Source organism: Oncorhynchus masou, chromosome 24 (genome assembly GCF_036934945.1).
Source record: "Oncorhynchus masou masou isolate Uvic2021 chromosome 24, UVic_Omas_1.1, whole genome shotgun sequence".
NCBI lineage: Eukaryota > Metazoa > Chordata > Actinopteri > Salmoniformes > Salmonidae > Oncorhynchus > Oncorhynchus masou.
Window position 1 is genome coordinate 30,222,506 of NC_088235.1, and position 20,276 is coordinate 30,242,781.

Genomic DNA, 20,276 nt, shown 5'->3' on the forward strand with positions numbered 1-20,276 from the left:
GAGAGCTAGTTTCATCATAGGCCTTGATGGTTTTTGCGACTGCACTTGAGGAAACTTCCAAAGTTCTTGAAATGTTCCGTATTGACTGACCTTCATGTCTTATAGTAATGATGGACTGTCGTTTCTCTTTGCTTATTTGAGCTGTTCTTGCCAGAATATGGACTTTGTCTTTTACCAAATAGGGCTATCTTATGTATACCTCCCTACCTTGTCACAACACAACTGATTGGCTCAAACACATTCTGAAGGAAAGAAATTCCACACATTCACTTTTTAGATGGCACACCTGTTAACGGAAATGCATTTCAGGTGACTACCTCATGAACCTGGTTGAGAGAATGTGAAGGGTGTGCAAACCTGTCATCAAGGCAAAGGGTGGCTATTTGAAGTATTTCAAATATAACATATATTTTGATTTGTTTAACACTTGTTTGGTTACTACATTATTCCATATGTGTTATTTCATAATTTTGATGTCTTCACTATTATTTTACAATGTAGAAAATAGTAAAACGTTAGTAGTAATAGTAAAACTTTTGACTGGTAGTGTATGTAATATGTTTTTATTTATGTATCCTTTAGTTAACAAATAACTTATTTACCATGACAGCCAACCCCGGCGATGCTGGGCCAATTCTACACTGCCCTGTAGCACTCCCAATCATGGCCGTTTGTTATACAGCCTGGAATCGAACCAGGGTTTGTCGTGACGCCTCTAGCACTGAGATCCAGTGCCTTAGACATCTGCTCCACTTGGGAGCCTTTGTATTATGTTGTATTATGTTGTCCATGTGTTACGTATTTGAGATGTTGTATTATGTTGTCCATGTGTTATGTATTTAAGATGTTGTATTATGTTGTCCATGTGTTATGTATTTAAGATGTTGTATTATGTTGTCCATGTGTTATGTATTTAAGATGTTGTATTATGTTGTCCATGTGTTATGTATTTAAGATGTTGTATTATGTTGTCCATGTGTTATGTATTTAAGATGTTGTATTATGTTGTCCATGTGTTATGTATTTAAGATGTTGTATTATGTTGTCCATGTGTTATGTATTTAAGATGTTGTATTATGTTGTCCATGTGTTATGTATTTAAGATGTTGTATTATGTTGTCCATGTGTTATGTATTTGAGATGTTGTATTATGTTGTCCATGTGTTATGTATTTGAGATGTTGTATTATGTTGTTATGTTATTTTCACACACTCTTAGTCATAGCAAGTACAACATTTCTGTAAACCGTTACTGAGAATGTTGCTGCTGTTCGGGCCAGCTACTTGCAAATGTATTTTTGTATTTAAATACAAAATACGTATTTCAATGACATACTTTTCAATACAAGTATGATATTTTGTCATCCCCCCCCCCACTCACGTGTTTGAGGGGGTGCTTAATTTACTCCACCACCATGGTTAATCACGGAGAAAAGCTTAAGATGCTAATCAATCAGAAGTGCAGAGAGAGAGAGAGAGAGAGAGAGATTTGGTGGGGAAAGGGAGACATTTGGAGAGAAATAAAGAGAGAAAGATTTGGATAAAAATATAGAGAAAGATTTTGAGAGAAAGGGAGAGAGAGACAGAGAGTGGGGGAGGCCCTCAGGGAAACAGATAGAGCGATCAGCTGCCGTCTCCTCTCAGTGGGGACTATGTTGTAAATGTTCACGCTGGAAGGTAGACTGAGAAAACAGTGCGTGGGACGCTTTATGTCTTTTCTTTCTTCCCTCCCTCCCTCTCTCTTTTCCCTTCATGATGTGAATCTCTGGGAGCTACCGGTCTTTCATCTTTTTTGGTCTTTTATTTTAGAACACCGCAAGCTTCTTTTCTTGTGCACACAAAATATCAGTTACCTCCACAGAGGGAGAAAACAAGAGCAACACAGCCCTCAGCAACAGACATATATCAAGGGAGACATTAGAATCCCAAAATGTATGGGGACTCGTTTTAACTATTTCCCTTCAGGAGCAGGGGAGCAAAGGGGAGCAAGGAACAAATATGGAACAGCTGCTGAGAAGAGAAAAGAGTAAAGCTAACCTGTACTCTCTCAAAGCGTCTCACTCAAACACACACAATCACACAGTCTCACGCAGTGTGGAGTAGGTACAAATAAACAAAGAGTCACAGCGCGCCACCTTGTATGGAGTCAAGCAGAAGCCCACATAACAGCCTTGATCTTAATTTGATCACCCCGTTGCTTAATTTGATCACACTGTTGCTGGACATCTTTCCTGCAATGCATGAAATGTAAAACTTGTAGTGTATTTGAGGTTTAAAAAGGCTTTTGAAGTTTGTATTTTCCACTTTGAGATTTCAGGCGTAATTTTCCCTTACGAAAAATGTATCAACCCCTACAAAAATGCCCCTAATTTATAATCCACATAATAATTCACATTTTCAGTTGCTGCAGGATTATTTTCCTGCTGTAGCAAACTGGCTTAAATTAAGATACTACATATGTATAGATTTATAAGCCTTATTCAATATGACAAGCCTGAAAAGTGCTTCAATTATGAAAAATCGAAAACAAAAATCCATACTTGGCCACATCCAGGCCATAATACATATTTAATTGTGTGGTATTAATTATGAAGTACCTCCTCTCTACATTGGTTGGTCTGTCTAGGGGTTGAGTTGCTCAGGGCTAAGGCTGGGCTGATGCTCGGGTAGGGGTAGTGTGAGTCTGGGGTCTGTCTGTACTGCGGTAGATCAACACAGATGAAGCCCATGGGGAATGACTGCGGACGGCCGACAATCAGCAATATAATATATAATTGGTCCTAATATAGGACCAATGTTCCCTCTAATGTTCTTCTGCACAGAGCAAATTTCAGGTCTGCTGAGATCACACTTGAACATTGTGAAAATTCTGTGCAACTTGTGGTGCGCTTTTACTGTGAACACTGAGACCTTTTTGAAATGAGTTTTAACAGTGGCCAAGTAGGCTCCTGTGGCTATTTGATCATAATAGAGGCCTGTCAGAGTGGCTACCATCAAAAACCATGGAGAAAATGCATCCCATAACATTTTAACATGGAAATGGCTGTTCTGTCATTCAGCCTACAAGTAGCAGCCAATGTTTGGTGTTCAATGTAGACCTACATTACATGAGACTTCTGAAAAAAACATGCAGGGCTTGACATTAACATGTTTATCCACTTGTCCTTCAGACAAGGAGGTGACTGAAAATGTTGTTTTTTGATGCAAGAAACCACCTTCCAAAATAAAATGCATCATTATTCCCATACCATCATTGCAGGGAATCAGACATATGATGATAGCCTCTGCATATTGGCAACACTGCCCTTTTACAGAAAAAATAGCTATTTACCTTACTTGCTTTTCAAAGATGTCTAGAAATGTGCATGTTTTGTGCTTTTGTAGGAAGCAACCACTCCCCCATTGCCAACTTCAAATGATCTATAACAAGGCTAATAACTCACTAACTAGCAAAGCATATGAACAAATGTGCACATGTGGCTACATGCAGATCTCGCTTTGATCTCAAAACCAGCACATCTACTGGCACAGATCCATATATGGCAATGGTCTATTTGCATATAGGAATATAGTTGGGCCTGAGTCCTGCCTGTCAATGCAATAGAATCCTACTCCTATGCTCTGTGCCTACAAGAAAATCTCTTGCATGGTTCATTTTGTTTCGGTATGTTGCATTGAAAGTGGCGAATATTGCGTTGATTCGATCACAATTCCCACAGCAGAGGGACACGTTGATAGTGTTAACTAAAGGGGAAAACTAGAAGTGAAGTTCAATCTTGTGCTTCTCTGAGCAGGCTGATATTTCTTCTGTGCGGCAGTCCCGGGGGAGCTGCGCAACCGCGCGTGGTTTAGAGGAAACATTGCATAGGAGCCTGATCTGTTAGCTGGTGCCTGTAGCTTAGCTACATACTACATGGCACTAGGATGATTCTTGACTTTATTTTATGTAGCTAGACCTCTTCCTATAAATACAATGGACGATTCTAAGGCTGATATGCACATTTACTGCAAACTAAGACAGTCCGACGTTGTTGGGTATATTTCTGTGGTGACTTTATTTAGAGTTCTTGTTCAACCTTCACTGTGATGATGGGCAGACAGCTGTGGAACTGTATAAACTGAGATTAAAAGAAACACAAACACCTCTGTCAACACAGAATGACCTAGAAGAGGTTTTCTGTTGTAAAGCATGCAAGCGGATCGTCACACACACACACACACACACACACACACACACACACACACACACACACACACACACACACACACACACACACACACACACACACACACACACACACACACACACACACGCAGACACGCAGACACACACACACACACGCAGACACACACAGAGACACACACACACACACACAGAGACACACACTCACACACACCTCTTCACATCTCTTGTGCTATGTTTAGTGTGTGAGCATAGAACAACAAAAGAAAAGCGCTCCGCTCTGTGAAATTCTTTCTTTTGCTGGAGAGGTTTCTTTGTCCCTGCACCCACACACACTGTCTGCATCCCAAATGGTACCCAATTCCCTGCATATGGCACTATGGGCCCTGGTAAACACAGTAGTGCACTCTATAGGGAATAGGGAGCCATTTGGGACACAGCCAATGCATCACACCCAGCACTCAGAACAATGAGGAGAGCTACTAATGTTGTCGCGAAAGGTGTGGAAGGTTATATATGTGTGTGTGTGTGCGTGTGTGTGTGTGTGTATGGAAAGGTGTGGAAGCAGTGTAGCCTCTAAAAGCACCTTTCAGCATTTTCACTGCCAGGAGAGAAACAACTAGAGAAATCATTTCAATAATAGTTGTTGTTCTATTGCCATATTAGACCAATGGGATGTTCCTGATCCAACACGTTACGGAGCGGTTGCTTGTTCTATGCATATGGTCTATTTTTATGTATAAGTAAATTCATCTACAGTATGCAGAATAGCTTCGTGTTCTATGATCATTGTTCTATGATTGGTATTGAGGCATTAGTCAGATTTGAGTCAGACAGTGCAGTATAGTGATAGTCTAGCAGTGTGTTCGCCTACAGCAGGGGTATTCAAACCCTGGAGTTCTGAAGTACAGCTGTTTTTCTGTTCCCAGGTCTAAATCTGATTAGAGTGGAAGAGTTAAAGAAAAGCAGTGGAACTGGCTTTGGGGTCCGTATTTGAATTTGAGGGGCCTTTAGTTTCTAGTTCAAAAATGTTCCTCGAGGAACCCCTGTGTAAAGGTTCAAACCAGAACCTTTTTGTGATGGGAGGGTCCCCATTTTTATACTTTTTAATAATATATTGTAGAGGTGGCAGCCTATCAGTTTGGAGATGTGGCTTTCAGATAGTTATTTTTGTTCACCCGTTAGCGTAAATGTTATTCCTTCTTATCATGTTAAGTTTGTACACTGCATATTCAAATATTCCTTGAATAGTTATGCATGTTACATACTCTAATATAATATAAACATTGCTGATCACATACAGTAATAAACTGGTAACTATTCCAACTTTGGGATTTGCATAGGCTCTCGAGGAACTCATACACCTATGTTAGCCTCATTGAAGCCACAAAACTGTCAGATTTCAACCTTAATTTTTTTATGTTTTTTTTCAACTTTATTTAACCAGGTAGGCTAGCTGAGAACAAGTTCTCATTTACAACTGCGACCTGGCCAAGATAAAGCAAAGCAGTGCGACAAAAACATCAACACAGAGTTACACATGGAATAAACAAACATACAGTCAATAATACAATAGAAAAAGTATATATATAGTGTCTGCAATTGAGGTAGGATAAATGAGGTAAGGCATTAAATAGGCCATAGTGCCGAAATAATTATTATATAGCAATTAAACACTGGAGTGATAGATGTACAGAAGTTGAATGTGCAAGTAGAGATACTGGGGTGCAAAGGAGCAAAAAAGATAAATAAATAAACAGTATGGGGATGAGGTCGTTGGATGGTGTCACGCCTTGGTCTTAGTATTTTGTGTTTTCGTTAATTAGTTGGTCAGGCCAGGGTGTGACATGGGTTTATGTTGTTGTATTTCATAGTGGGGTTTTTTAGTTATTGAGATTGCGGCAGAATAGGGGTGTTGCATAGGTTTGGCTGCCTGAGGCGGTTCTCAATCAGAGTCAGGTGATTCTCGTTGTCTCTAATTGGGAACCGTATTTAGGTAGCCTGGGTTTCACTTTGTATTTCGTGGGTGATTGTTCCTGTCTCTATGTAGTTTCACCAGATAGGCTGTAATTAGGTTTCACGTTCCGTTTTGTTGTTATTCATTTATATCAGTTATTTCATGTACCGCGATTAATTTGTTTCATTAAAAAACATGAGTAACCAACACGCTGCATTTCGGTCCGACTCTCATTCAACAAACGAAGAATGTCGTTACAGATGGGCTATTTACAGATGGGCTATGTTCAGGTGCAGTGATCTGTGAGCTGCTCTGACAGCTGGTTAGTGAGGGAGTTATGAGTCTCTAGCTTTAGTGATTTTTGCAGTTTGATTCAGTCATTGGCAGCAGAGAACTGGAAAGAAAGGCTGCCAAAGGAGGAATTGGCTTTGGGGGTGACCAGTGAAATATACCTGCTGGAGTAAGTGCTGGTGACCAGTGACCTGAGATAAGGCGGGGAATTACCTAGCAAAGACTTATAGATGAGCTGGAGCCAGTGGGTTTGGCAACGAATATGTAGCTAGGGCCAGCCAATGAGAGCATACAGGTCGCAGTGGTGGGTAGTATATGGGGCTTTGGTGACAAAACGGATGGCACTGTGATAGACTGCATCCAATTTGCTGAGTAGAGTTTTGGAGGCTATTTTGTAAATGACATCGCCTAAGTCAATGATCTGTAGGATAGTTTTATGAGGGAATGTTTGGCAGCATGAGTGAAGGATGCTTTGTTGCGAAATAGGAAGCCGATTCTAGATGTCATTTTGGATTGGAGATGCATAATGTGCGTCTGGAAGGAGAGTTTACAGTCTAAACAGACACCTTACAAATACTTATTTGTAATTGTCCACATATTCTAAGTCAGAACCTTCCAGAATAGTGATGCCAGTCAGGCGGGCGGGTGCAGGCAGCGATCGGTTGAAAAGCATGCATTTAGTTTTACTTGCGTTTAAGAGCAGTTGGAGGCCACGGAAGGAGTGTTGTATGGCATTGAAGCTCGTCTGGAGGTTAGTTAACACAGTGTCCTAAGAAGGGCCAGGACAACAGACCCTCTGATTTGACAAACTGAACTCTGTCACAGAAGTAGTTGGTGAACCAGGCGAGGCAGTCATTTGAGAAACCAAGGCTGTTGAGTCTGCCGATAAGAATGTGGTGATTGACAGAGTTGAAAGCCTAGGCCAGGTCGATGAATACAGCTGCACAGTATTGTCTCTTATCGTTGGAGGTTATGATACCGTTTAGGACCTTGAGCGTGGCTGAGGTGCACCCACGACCTGCTCGGAAACCAGATTGCATAGCGGAGAAGGTACAGTGGGATTTCAAATGGTCGGTGATCTGTTTGTTAACTTTGCTTTCAAAGACCTTAGAAGGCAGGGTAGAATAGATATTGGTCTGTACCAGCTTGGGTCTAGAATGTCTCTCCCTTTGAAGAGGGGGATGACCACTGCAGCTTTCCAATCTTTGGGGATCTCAGACGATACAAAAGAAAGGTTGAACAGGCTAGTAATAAGGGTTGCAACAATTTTGGCGGATCATTTTAGAAAGAGAGGGCCCAAATTGTCTAGCCTGGCTGATTTGTAGTGGTCCAGATTTTGCAGCTCTTTCAGAACATCAGCTATCTGGATTTGGGTGAAGGAGAAATGGTGGAGTTGCTGTGGGTGGTTGCTGTGGGTGGTGCAGGTCTGTTGACTGTAGGGGTAGCCAAGTGGAAAGCATGGCCAGCTGTAGAGAAATGGTTATTGAAATTCTCAATTATCGTGGATTTATCAGTGGTGACAGTGTTTCCTAGCCTCAGTGCGGTGGGCAGCTGGGAGGAGGTGCTCTTATTCTCCATGGACTTTACAGTGTCCCAGAACTTTTTGAAGTTTGTGCCACAGGATGCAAATTTCTGTTTGAAAACTTGCCTTTGCTTTCCTAACTGCCTGTGTACATTGGTTCCTAACTTCTCTGAAAAGTCGCAGGGTTATATCGCGGGGTTATTCGATGCTAATGCAGTATGCCACAGGATGCCACAGGATGTTTTTATGCTGGTCAGGTCTGGAGTGAACCAAGGGCCATATCTGTTCCTTCTTCAAAACTTTTTGAACGGGGCATGCTTATTTAAGATGGTGAGGAAAGCACTTTTAAAGAATAACCAGGCATCCTCTACTGACGAGGTGAGGTCAATATCCTTCCAGGATACCCGGGCCAGGTCGATTAGAAAGTTCTGCTCGCTGAAGTGTTTTTCTGAGCATTTGACAGTGATGAGGGGTGGTCGTTTGACTGCAGACCCATTTCGGACGCAGGCAATGAGGCAGTGATCGCTGAGATCCTGGTTGAAGAGAGCAGAGGTGTATTTGGAGGGCAGGTTGGTTAGGATGAAATCTATGAGGGTACCCGTGTATACGGATTTGGAGTTGTACCTGGTAGGTTCATTGATAATTTGTTTGAGATTGAGGGCATCAAGCTTAGATTGTAGGATGGCCAGGGTATTAAGCATGTTCCAGTTTAGGTCATCTAACAGCATGAGCTCTGAAGATTGATGGGGGGCAATCAATTCACATATGATGTCCAGGGCACAGCTGGGGGCAGAAAGTAGTCTATAGCAAGCGGCAACGGTGACAGACTTGTTTCCTGAAGGATGGATTTTTATAAGTAGAAGCTCAAATTGTTTGGACACAGACCTGGATAGTAAGACAGAAGTCTGCAGGCTATCTCTGCAGTAGATTGCAACTCCGCCCCCTTTGGTAGTTTTATCTTGTCGGAAAATGTTGTAGTTAGGGATGACAATTTCAGGTTTTTTGGTGGTCTTCCTAAGCCAGGATTCAGACACGGCTAGGACATCCGGGTTGTCGGAGTGTGCTAAAGCAGTGAATATAACAAACTTAGGGTGGAGGCTTCTAATGTTAACATGCATGAAACCAAGGCTTTTATGGTTACAGAAGTCAACAAATGAGAGCGCCTGGGAATGGGAGTGGAGCTAGGAACTGCAGGGCCTGGATTAACCTCTACATCATCAGAAAAACAGAGGAGGAGTAGGATAAGGGTACGGCTAAAGGCTATCATAACTGGTTGTCTAGTCCGTTTGGAACAGAGACTAAAAGGAACAGGTTTCTGGGCACTTTAGAATAGATTCAAGGCGTAATGTACAGACAAAAAGGTATGGTAGAATGTGAATACAGTGGAAGTAAATCTAGGCATTGAGTGATGATGAGAGAGATATTGTCTCTAGAAACATAATTTAAACCAGGTGAGGTCACCACATGTGTGGGAGGTGGAACTAAAGGGTTAGCTAAGGCATATTGAGCCGGGCTAGAAGCTCTACAGGGAGAGGCATGCGTAGCCGAGTGATCATAGGGGTCCAGTGAGTAGCTAGGCGGTCTGGAGAAATGGCGATTCAAACAGCTAGCGGGCCGGGGCGAGCAAGCTAGCAGAAGCGCCTTAGAGGGACGTTGTGACGGAAGAAGTCTGTTGTAGCCCCCTCGTGCAGTTACGTCGGCAGACCAATCGTGATGGATCAGCAGGACTCTGTGTAGTAAAAGGGTCCAGGCCAATTTTGTATTTTGTATCTGTTATTTCATGTACCGCGATTCATTCATTAACAACATGAGTAACCACCACGCTGCATTTCGGTCCGACTTTCTTGCGACAAATGAAGAACGCCATTACAGAATCACCCACCACACACGGACCGAGCTGTGTGGTAACAGGCAGCGACAGCAGGAGCAGCGAAGGGAGGACGTTATGGACAGTAGAAGTATGGAGTATACGACGTGGGAGGAAATAGACAGGTGGGCGGTCGACCCAGAGAGAGTGCCGGAGCCCGCCTGGGATTCGCTGGAGCAGTGCGAAGAGGGCTATAGGAGAATGGAGTTGGAGAGGCAATCACGACGGCACAGAGGAAAGCCCGGGAATCAGCCCCAAAAATTTCTTGGGGGGGGCTTACAGGGAGTATGGCTACGCCAGGTAGGAGACCTGCGCAAACTCCCTGTGCTTACCGGGGGGCTAGAGAGACCGGGCAGGCACCGTGTTATGCAGTGGTGCAAACGGTGTCCCCAGTGCTGGTGCATAGCCCGGTGCGGTATATTTCAGCTCCGCGTATCGGCCGGGCTAGATTGAGCGTCGAGCCAAATGCTATGAAGCCGGCTCTACGCATCTGGTCCCCAGTGCGTCTCCTTGGGCCGGCTTACATGGCACCAGCCTTGCGCTCGGTGTCTCCGGTTCGCCTACATAGCCCAGTGCGGGCTATTCCACCTCGCCGCACTGGCAGGGCGACCGAGAGTATTCAACCGGGTAAGGTTGGGCAGGCTCAGTGCTCAAGAGCTCCAGTGCGCCTGCCTGGTCCGGTCTATCCAGTACCACCTCCACACCCCAGCCCTCCGGTAGCAGCTCCCCGCACCAGGCTTCCTGTGCGTGTCCTCGGCCCAATACCACCAGTGCCAGCACCACGCATCAGGCCTACAGTGCTCTTCTCCTCTCCTGCGCTGTTGGAGCCTTTCTCCTCTCCTGGGCTACCAGAGCCTCCCGCCTGTTCAGCGCTTCTAGAGCCTTCCTCCTCTACAGCGCTGCTGGAGTCTCCTGTCTGTTCAGCGCTATCAGAGCCTTTCTCCTCTCCTGCGCTACCGGAGTCTCCCGCCTGTTCAGCGCTTCTAGAGCCTTCCTCCTCTACAGCGCTGCCGGAGCCTCCTGCCTGCATGGAGCAGCTAGAGCTGCCAGTCTGCATGGAGCTGCCAGTCTGCATGGAACTGCCAGTCTGCAAGGAGCTGCCAGTCTGCATGGAGCAGCTAGAGCTGCCAGTCTGCATGGATCAGCTAGAGATGTCAGTCTGCATGGAGCAGCTAGAGCTGCCAGTCTGCAAGGAGCTGCCAGTCTGCATGGAGCAGCTAGAGCTGCCAGTCTGCATGGAGCAGCTAGAGCAGTCAGTCTGCATGGAGCAGCTAGAGCAGTCAGTCTGCATGGAGCAGCCAGAGCTGTCAGTCTGCTTGGAGCAGCCAGAGCTGCCAGTCTGCATGGAGCTGCCAGTCTGCATGGAGCTGCCAGTCTGCAAGGAGCTGCCAGTCTGCATGGAGCAGCTAGAGCTGCCAGTCTGCATGGAGCAGCCAGAGCTGTCAGTCTGCATGGAGCAGCCAGAGCTGTCAGTCTGCATGGAGCAGCCAGAGCCGTCAGTCAGCATGAAGCAGCCAGAGCCGTCAGTCTGCCAGGATCCGCCAGTCACCCAGACTCTTCCAGATCTGCCAGTCAGCCAGACTCTTCCAGATCTGCCAGTCAACCAGAATCTTCCAGATCTGCCAGTCAACCAGACTCTTCCAGATCTGCTAGTCAACCAGACTCTTCCAGATCCGCCAGTCGGCCAGGATCTTCCAGATCTGCTAGTCAACCAGACTCTTCCAGATCTGCTAGTCAACCAGACTCTTCCAGATCCACCAGTCAGCCAGGATCTGCCAGAACTGCCAGCCAGCCAGGATCTGCCGGATTCAACTGCCTGGCTGGGCTTCCTCTCAGTCCCGGGCAGCCCCTCAGTCCCGAGCTGCCACTCAGTCCCGAGCTTCCCCTCAGTCCCAAGCTTCCCCTCAGTCCCGAGCTGCTTCAGTCCCGAGCTGCCCCTCAGTCCCGAGCTGCCCCTCAGTCACGAGCTACTCCTCAGTTCAGTGGGGTTCTGGATGAGGACTATTAGGCCATGGCCTGCGGCAAGGGTGGATTATCCCAGAACGCGAAGGGGAGGAACTATGACATTTATGGAGTGGGGTCCACGTCCCGAGCCGGAACCGCCACCATGGACAGACGCCCACCCGGACCCTCCCTATGGTTTTGAGGTGGGTCCGGGAGTCCGCACCTTAGGGGGGGGGGGGGGGTTCTGTCACGCCTTGGTCTTAGTATTTTGTGTTTTAGTTAATTAGTTGGTCAGGCCAGGGTGTGACATGGGTTTATGTTATTGTGTTGTCGTATTGTTTTTTTTTGGAGGCATTGGGATTGTGATTGATTAGGGGTGTGTTTAGTTTAGGTTTGGCTGCCTGAGGCGGTTCTCAATCAGAGTCAGGTGATTCTTGCTGTCTCTGATGGGGAACCGTATTTAGGTAACCTGGGTTTCACTGTGTATTTCGTGGGTGATTGTTCCTGTCTCTGTGTAGTTTCACCAGATAGGCTGTAATTAGGTTTCACGTTCCGTTTTGTTGTTTTGTATTTTGTATCAGTTATTTCATGTACCGCGATTCATTCATTAAAAACATGAGTAAACACCGCGCTGCATTTCGGTCCGACTTTCTTGCGACAAACGAAGAACGCCTTTACAGCTATGCCATCTTGGATGCACATGTGATGACAATACAACAGAACAGATGAACAGGAATGACATTTACTCTTAACTGGTGACCAAAATAAATATATCTTAAAGCCACACCCCTACTAAGCCATGCCTCCACTTTAGTAATCCTCCAGGAACCCGTCGCTAGATTGAACCATTAGGGGTTCCTCCAAGAACCCCTCAACTAACCGAAGATGCAAATATGAACCATTGACTGGCAATCATTTCCTTCAGGATCTCCAGGGTTCCTCAAGTCACTACTGACTATAAGAGTCTATAAAACCCATACAAAACCAAATTCCTTAATTGTTATTGTTGTGTTAAGTGACACATTGAGTCAGGTGTGCTAGTCATGCAACAGCTGGGGCTCCCTGAGGAGAAAATTCAGAACTACTGATTTAGTCAACTGCTCAAATGATAAAAGGCCATACGTGAGTCTTTTACAAGACACCATCACTGGGCATTGTCATATGTAACATGTAATAGCATACCACAACAGATTAGATCAACTGGAATTACACTCACTCACAGGTTTGAATATCGGCGACCGTGTCTGGGGGGAGACAGGGAAGGGAGGGTGAATGGAGGGGAGTCCAGTGGTATGGGGTATGGGAAGGGGAGGTGAGGGTGAATGGAGGGGAGTCCAGTGGTATGGGGTATGGGAAGGGGAGGTGAGGGTGAATGGAGGGGAGTCCAGTGGTATGGGGTATGGGAAGGGAAGGGGAGGTGAGGGTGAATGGAGGGGAGTCCAGTGGTATGGGGTATGGGAAGGGGAGGGGAGGGTGAATGGAGGGGAGTCCAGTGGTATGGGGTATGGGAAGGGGAGGTGAGGGTGAATGGAGGGGAGTCCAGTGGTATGGGGTATGGGAAGGGGAGGTGAGGGTGAATGGAGGGGAGTCCAGTGGTATGGGGTATGGGAAGGGGAGGTTGAATTGAGGGGAGTCCAGTGGTATGGGGTATGGGAAGGGGAGGTGAGGGTGAATGGAGGGGAGTCCAGTGGTATGGGGTATGGGAAGGGGAGGTGAGGGTGAATGGAGGGGAGTCCAGTGGTATGGGGTATGGGAAGGGGAGGTGAGGGTGAATGGAGGGGAGTCCAGTGGTATGGGGTATGGGAAGGGGAGGTGAGGGTGAATGGAGGGGAGTCCAGTGGTATGGGGTATGGGAAGGGAAGGGGAGGTGAGGGTGAATGGAGGGGAGTCCAGTGGTATGGGGTATGGGAAGGGGAGGGGAGGGTGAATGGAGGGGAGTCCAGTGGTATGGGGTATGGGAAGGGGAGGTGAGGGTGAATGGAGGGGAGTCCAGTGGTATGGGGTATGGGAAGGGGAGGTGAGGGTGAATGGAGGGAGTCCAGTGGTATGGGGTATGGGAAGGGGAGGTGAGGGTGAATGGAGGGGAGTCCAGTGGTATGGGGTATGGGAAGGGGAGGGGAGGGTGAATGGAGGGGAGTCCAGTGGTATGGGGTATGGGAAGGGGAGGTGAGGGTGAATGGAGGGGAGTCCAGTGGTATGGGGTATGGGAAGGGGAGGTGAGGGTGAATGGAGGGGAGTCCAGTGGTATGGGGTATGGGAAGGGGAGGTTGAATTGAGGGGAGTCCAGTGGTATGGGGTATGGGAAGGGGAGGTGAGGGTGAATGGAGGGGAGTCCAGTGGTATGGGGTATGGGAAGGGGAGGTGAGGGTGAATGGAGGGGAGTCCAGTGGTATGGGGTATGGGAAGGGGAGGTGAGGGTGAATGGAGGGGAGTCCAGTGGTATGGGGTATGGGAAGGGGAGGTGAGGGTGAATGGAGGGGAGTCCAGTGGTATGGGGTATGTGAAGGGGAGGTGAAAGGGAGAAGCCTAGTGGAGCGGTGTAGCCCATGTAAATAGCAGTTGTCAGTAAGCATAGGCTCGAAGCATTCCATTTCACGAGAACAGCATTTATTCTGCAACTGGAAACAATAAGCACAATCAGTCCTCCATGACAACATAACAAATACCAGAGTAGATTAATACATTCTTAGTTTTGGGTTAAGCTCAGGTAAATCAATTAGATTAATCTATATTTCCATATTGTTAAGTCCTATTCTTATAGACCAAGGCGTATTAAATTAATTGGAATGACTGTTGTTCAATTGTTAATATACATTTTTGTCCAAACGTTACATTACTGATTACAATTATGGACACTGGTAACCATAACAGATTATATTTAAGAAGTAACCCACCCAACCCTGTTAGTGTGTTTGCAGTGGTTGGATAATGTGAATATGATTGCTGTTGTGGAAGATATAATTTGTAACAGTTTGACGAGTCCTCTCTGCCCGCTGCATGAACCACACTTCAAACGCAGCTCTACCTACTTTCCCTTTCAGTAACAGTCAAATGAACTGACATAACTTTAATCCACACTAATCTCTCCCTTCAGTGAAGAGAGAGGATAGGACCCTAACAGTGCACTACACTATATAGGGAATAGGGTTCCATTTTGGATGCACTCATCTCCTATGGGCCCTGGTCAAAAGTAGTGCACTATATAGGAAATAGGGACTTAGAGGATGTGTATAACTGACAACACGTAAAACTAAATGATGTGTTAAGTTTTAATGATATATTCTCCAATGAGAAGAGGAGGCTGCATGAGTCACTAATAACACAGGACAGAGTATTTAATGAGTGTTTATGAGTCTAACTGTCACGCTGTTTCAGAATAGAACTACACATGGCTATTTAAACTGGAGGTTTTTAGAACTCTTATCTGTGCTACCGCTCTCTCTCCCTCTCTCTTTCTCTCTCTTCTCTCTCTCTCTCTCTCTCTCTCTCTCTCCCTTTCTCTCTCTCTTTCTCTCTCACTTTCTCTCACTTTCTCCCCCTCTCTTTTGCTCTCTTTCTCTTTCACTCTCTTTCTCTCCCTCTACCGCTCCCTCTCTCTTTCTCTCTCTTTCGCTCTCTCCCTCTCGCTTTCTCTCTCTTTCTCTTTCTTTCTCTCTCTTTCTCTCCCTCTACCGCTCCCTCTCTCTTTCTCTCTCTCCCTCTCGCTTTCTCTTTCTCTCTCTTTCTCTTTCTTTCTCTCTCTTTCGCTATCTCTCTCTCCCTCTTTCTCTCCCTCTTTCTCTCTCTCCCTCTCTCACCCCACTCCCTCTCCCATTTCTCTTTCTCTCTCTCTCTCTCTCTCTCTCTCTGACTTTCTCTCTCCACCTCTCTCTCTCTCTCTCTCTCTCTCCCTCTCTCTCGCCCTCTCTCTCAGACATGTAAAGGATACTACCATCAAAGGGTTCCTCCTTTCCTCCCCTCTCCTAGCACAGCAACTGGCTGGTCGCTGCTCAAACTCACTGCTGCTCACCACTTATGTCTTACATCTAACACACGCTGTTATCACAGAGCCTTCACAGAGCTGGTGGAGGTGTTTTGTTCAGAACATCAGCAGGTCCTCACACATGACTCTACTCTCTTCCTCTCCCTCTCTTGCTTACCCTGTCCTCCTATCATCTAGCATGTGAAGTCGTGAGTTCGACCTCCTGCCATGTGTGTGTGTGTGTGTGTGTGTGTGTGTGTGTGTGTGTGTGTGTGTGTGTGTGTGTGTGTGTGTGTGTGTGTGTGTGTGTGTGTGTGTGTGTGTGTGTGTGTGTAAAGGTGTTTTATATTCACTCAGAACTCCGATAGTACTAGAAACTCCTCTGTTGTAAAACTGTTGGCTGATTAAAGTGTCCTAACAGTTTGGTGTGATAGCGTTTGTTTGATCTGCATGGATCTGAGTATCGCTGACTTTTGTCATGTTGCCAAAATAAGAAGTGCTGACTGAGCTGAATCTTAATGATCCACATCTGTTTGAACAATCTTTAAACATGAGAACTTATGTTGTCTTTTTTTATCTCTTTCACAGCTAACTCCAGTCTTCTGGGAGGCGGTGGAGGTGAGTGTTTGTCCTCCTTATTTTGGGGGGATTTTCATGGCGCTGCCCATGCTGTTCACACTGACGCCCACACACACTCCTCATCTCCCCATCGTAATAAAACAAAGTAATCCTATCATTAGTCCTATACCATAGACATGTCTGTCTAATAGACCTAGATATTTATTTATCCATTAGTGTACCGTGGACTGTAGTGTCTGTGTCTCTCTGAGTGCTTCCGTTAAATGGGACTGAATGCATTAGTGCCAACACATCAGAGCGAAGCATTACGCAGGGTGCGGTAACCATGCAGACTGACTGTGCCGTGTCATGGCCAGACGTGATGGTCATTACTTTACTGGCCTGTCCAGGCCTGTTATTATCAAAGAAGCTGAGGAAATCTGAGGCGGCCGACCGTGGCTAGGGGGAGACTGGAAGGGAGGGGAGTCCAGTGGAATGGGGTATGGGGAGGGGAGGTGAAAGGGAGGAGCCTAGTCGAGCGGGGTAGCCTAACACAAACCCAGGGGTTCCTCTTCTAGAAATGTGGTACTTACCCTGACATGATTGAAATAATGGTTCCTTGGTATATTGGGCGGGGGGAGTTGGTCTTGAAGTGTCATCCTAATTAGCTGTGGAATTCTGATCTGTGGGTTGAAGGGGGAATCTATGGTATCTAGCAGTCGTACGAAGATGAAAACAAGGTCATTTCTTCAGCTTCATGTCTTATCTGTTATCTGACTGTTTATCCATCTGTGTTTGGGTGTTTGCAGACATCTCTCTCTCTCTCTCTACACTCTTATGATATATCTGGGTTATTTATTTATCCCATCTCAGGAGACAATTAGTTTGTTAGTTAGACAGACAGTTAGTTTGTTCTTGATATATATAATTGCTGAGCTGAAACCCTACCCACGTCTAATCACGCTCTGTCCCAAGTGGCTCTCATCTTATCTGATACGTGGTTAGACCTCGGCTCTCGGCAGCCATATTGCGTCACTTCAGTGTGCAGTTCTCCAGAACTTTAGCTAGTGACTGAGAGAGACCTTTAGCAACGCATTAATCAAGGTTAATGTGTGTGCGCATGTGTGTGCCTGTGTGTGTTTGCATGCGTACAAGTGATTGGGATCAGAGGTCAGAAAAATGTATCTCCGTAACCAAAGTGGACTCACTCAAGCACTTCTCAATGATGTCTAATGTAACACTAAACATTGGCTTCTTGATTGCCATCGCTCTGCTCCTCTTCACCTCTCAATTATGTTTTACATAACCAATGTATGTTCCAATCGCTGCTTTGGTTAAGTTTCCCTGGCACTGTTTCCAAATACATTTGTGGCACAAATCCCATTCAAGTTATGGGACTTATATTACATTTTTTCGCACATCATGTTCAAATCATCTATAATAAATTGTAGATACTTTTGATGATTTGGAAATGATGCACAAAACAAGCGTATATTGGCTCCATGACTTGAATGAGATTTGTGCCACAAGACATTAAAATGTAATTCAACAATATTCAAAAATGGGTTGAACTGAGAAGGAAATTACTACATTTATTAGAAAATGCATTAACTTGCCCAAAATGATCATATGACATGAAGAAAATGCAACAGTGATTTGTATTTTCTTTCAACTTTCTGAAGATTGTCACGCCCTGACCATAGAGTGCCTTGGTTTCTCTATGGTGTAGTAGGTCAGGGCGTGACTAGGGGATATTCTAGTTTATAATTTCTATGTTGTGTTCTAGTTTATATTTTCTATGTTGGTGTTTTGTAAGATTCCCAATTAGAGGCAGCTGGTAATTGTTGTCTCTAATTGAGGATCATATTTAAGTAGCTATTTTTCCCGCCTGTGTTTGTGGGGTATTGTTTTGTGTTTGTGCACCACATAGTCACCTTTAGTTGTTTGATTGATTGATTGATTGATTGATTGATTATTGATTGATTGAGTTTGTTTTTTTAAAGTTCCTCTTTGAATTAAATACGTGAAACTCAACATCCGCTGCACCTTGGTGCCGTTCTTACGACAGCCTTGACAAAGGTGCAACAGCACAGGAATTCCCCTGTCTGTGTGTGCGCGCGTTTGTCTACCACTTTGTCTAGCTGTTAACGGTGATGCTAATGTAATGACAACTGTCTAGCCATTAGCGATGATGCTAATGTAATGACAACTGTCTAGCCGTTAGCGATGATGCTAATGTAATGACAACTGTCTAGCCGTTAGCGATGATGCTAATGTAATGACAACTGCCTAGCCATTAGCGATGATGCTAATGTAGTGACAACTGTCTAGCCATTAGCGATGATGCTAATGTAATGACAACTGTCTAGCCGTTAGCAATGATGCTAATGTAATGACAACTGTCTAGCCGTTAGCGATGATGCTAATGTAATGACAACTGTCTAGCCGTTAGCAATGATGCTAATGTAATGACAACTGTCTAGCCGTTAGCGATGATGCTAATGTAATGACAACTGTCTAGCCGTTAGCGATGATGCTAATGTAATGACAACTGTCTTCTGGTAGATTGAAAGTCCCCCAAAACCTTCTCAATTACATGTTACAGTGATTACAAAGCAGCCTATCCCTACGTGGCAAAATTATTTGATTATTTAAATTAATCCAGTATCAATTTGTTTTGCAAACTCTGCAATCACATGAGTGCTACAGAAACATCGCTAACCAAACAACGGTCTCTGGCTTGTGCTCAGTTGAATTAAAGGGCAACTACACCCACAAAAATCTACATTGGTTAGATTTTTCCAGACCTCAAAAGTGGTCTCCTGATGTTGTTTAAGAATCGTTGTGGACTTAGAACATCCAATTATGTCATTTCTTTATAATAAAGTGTATTTTTTTAAATAAAAACCTGAAATAAAAATTACATTGAAAACATGGAAAAACTAAACGGAGAAAATGCAATATGGGAAAAACGGAATCAGGCAGAACATTTTACGAATTTCATAGGGCCCTAGTCGGAAAAAAACACGTTTTGCATATGTAACATTTATTTTACATGTGAAATGTTGGTTTTGAAACAAGTTTCACGTGGCTATTTTTCACATGATATTTCCTGGTCCTCCGATCCTTCTTACTGCTCCTCCTCAGAAGAGGAGGACGAGAATCGTTACACAGGTGATGCCCTGCAAACAAAAGTGAGTTGTTAGGAAGTCTCTGGAACTTCACATAGTGTTTTTAACTTACAGTACATATTTGACGACATTGTGTATGTTTATTTATACTGTAATTATAATTCAACACCTGGGATTTGAACCCACAACTTCTTGGTTGAAGGCATTTCAATCTTCCTGATACGCCAGCATGTCAATTTCAGATTTCACAACACTTTGGACTTCAAAGTAAATCTCAGCTTTGTTAAAAATATACTGAAGAAAAACTTTTATATTTATCATAGTGATTCAGGATTATCATTAAAACAGAATAATATATCCTCCCAAAACATTATTTGGACAACTATACAGAAAACCCTCAGACTGCTTAAATAAGTAAATGAAATCGATGATGAGAGTTTAGTCAGAATAACTGATACCTAAAATAGCAGTGCAGATGGTAGGTGTGGAGATATTGTAGGTAATGTGTAGGGGACTTCACCGAATGCCACACACTTTGTGGGGCAGCAGAAAGCTTGGCGTACCCTAAATGTAGAGGTCGTGACTTCAAATCTCAGGTGGCATCATACCGAGAAGTCAGCACTAAGAAATCATGTCAAATGTAATCACATTGATTAAGGATGTGTACCACTTACCTTAAAACCCCATACCATGACACACTGTCATGGAAAACATCCAGCTCTCATATGTGGAATTGCATTTTCACATGTGAAAAACATTCACATGTCGTCACGTGTAGTGTCATGGTAGCACATGTTGAAATGTTTCATCCTTATGTTGTCACGTGTAGTGTCATGGTATCACATGTTGAAATGTTTCATCCT

The 20,276-nt window shown here is 44.7% G+C and overlaps 1 protein-coding gene across 3 annotated transcripts in view; it reads left to right on the forward strand.

The window, feature by feature from the left end:
- The window catches only part of macrod2 (mono-ADP ribosylhydrolase 2), a 1,245,161-nt gene that overhangs the window by 323,228 nt on the left and 901,657 nt on the right, over window positions 1-20,276 (forward strand). For all 3 annotated transcript variants that reach the window (XM_064933636.1, XM_064933637.1, XM_064933635.1), the window contains exon 4: window positions 16,313-16,342. In XM_064933636.1, the coding sequence (XP_064789708.1) occupies window positions 16,313-16,342 (30 nt within the window). The remainder of the gene's footprint in view (window positions 1-16,312; window positions 16,343-20,276) is intronic.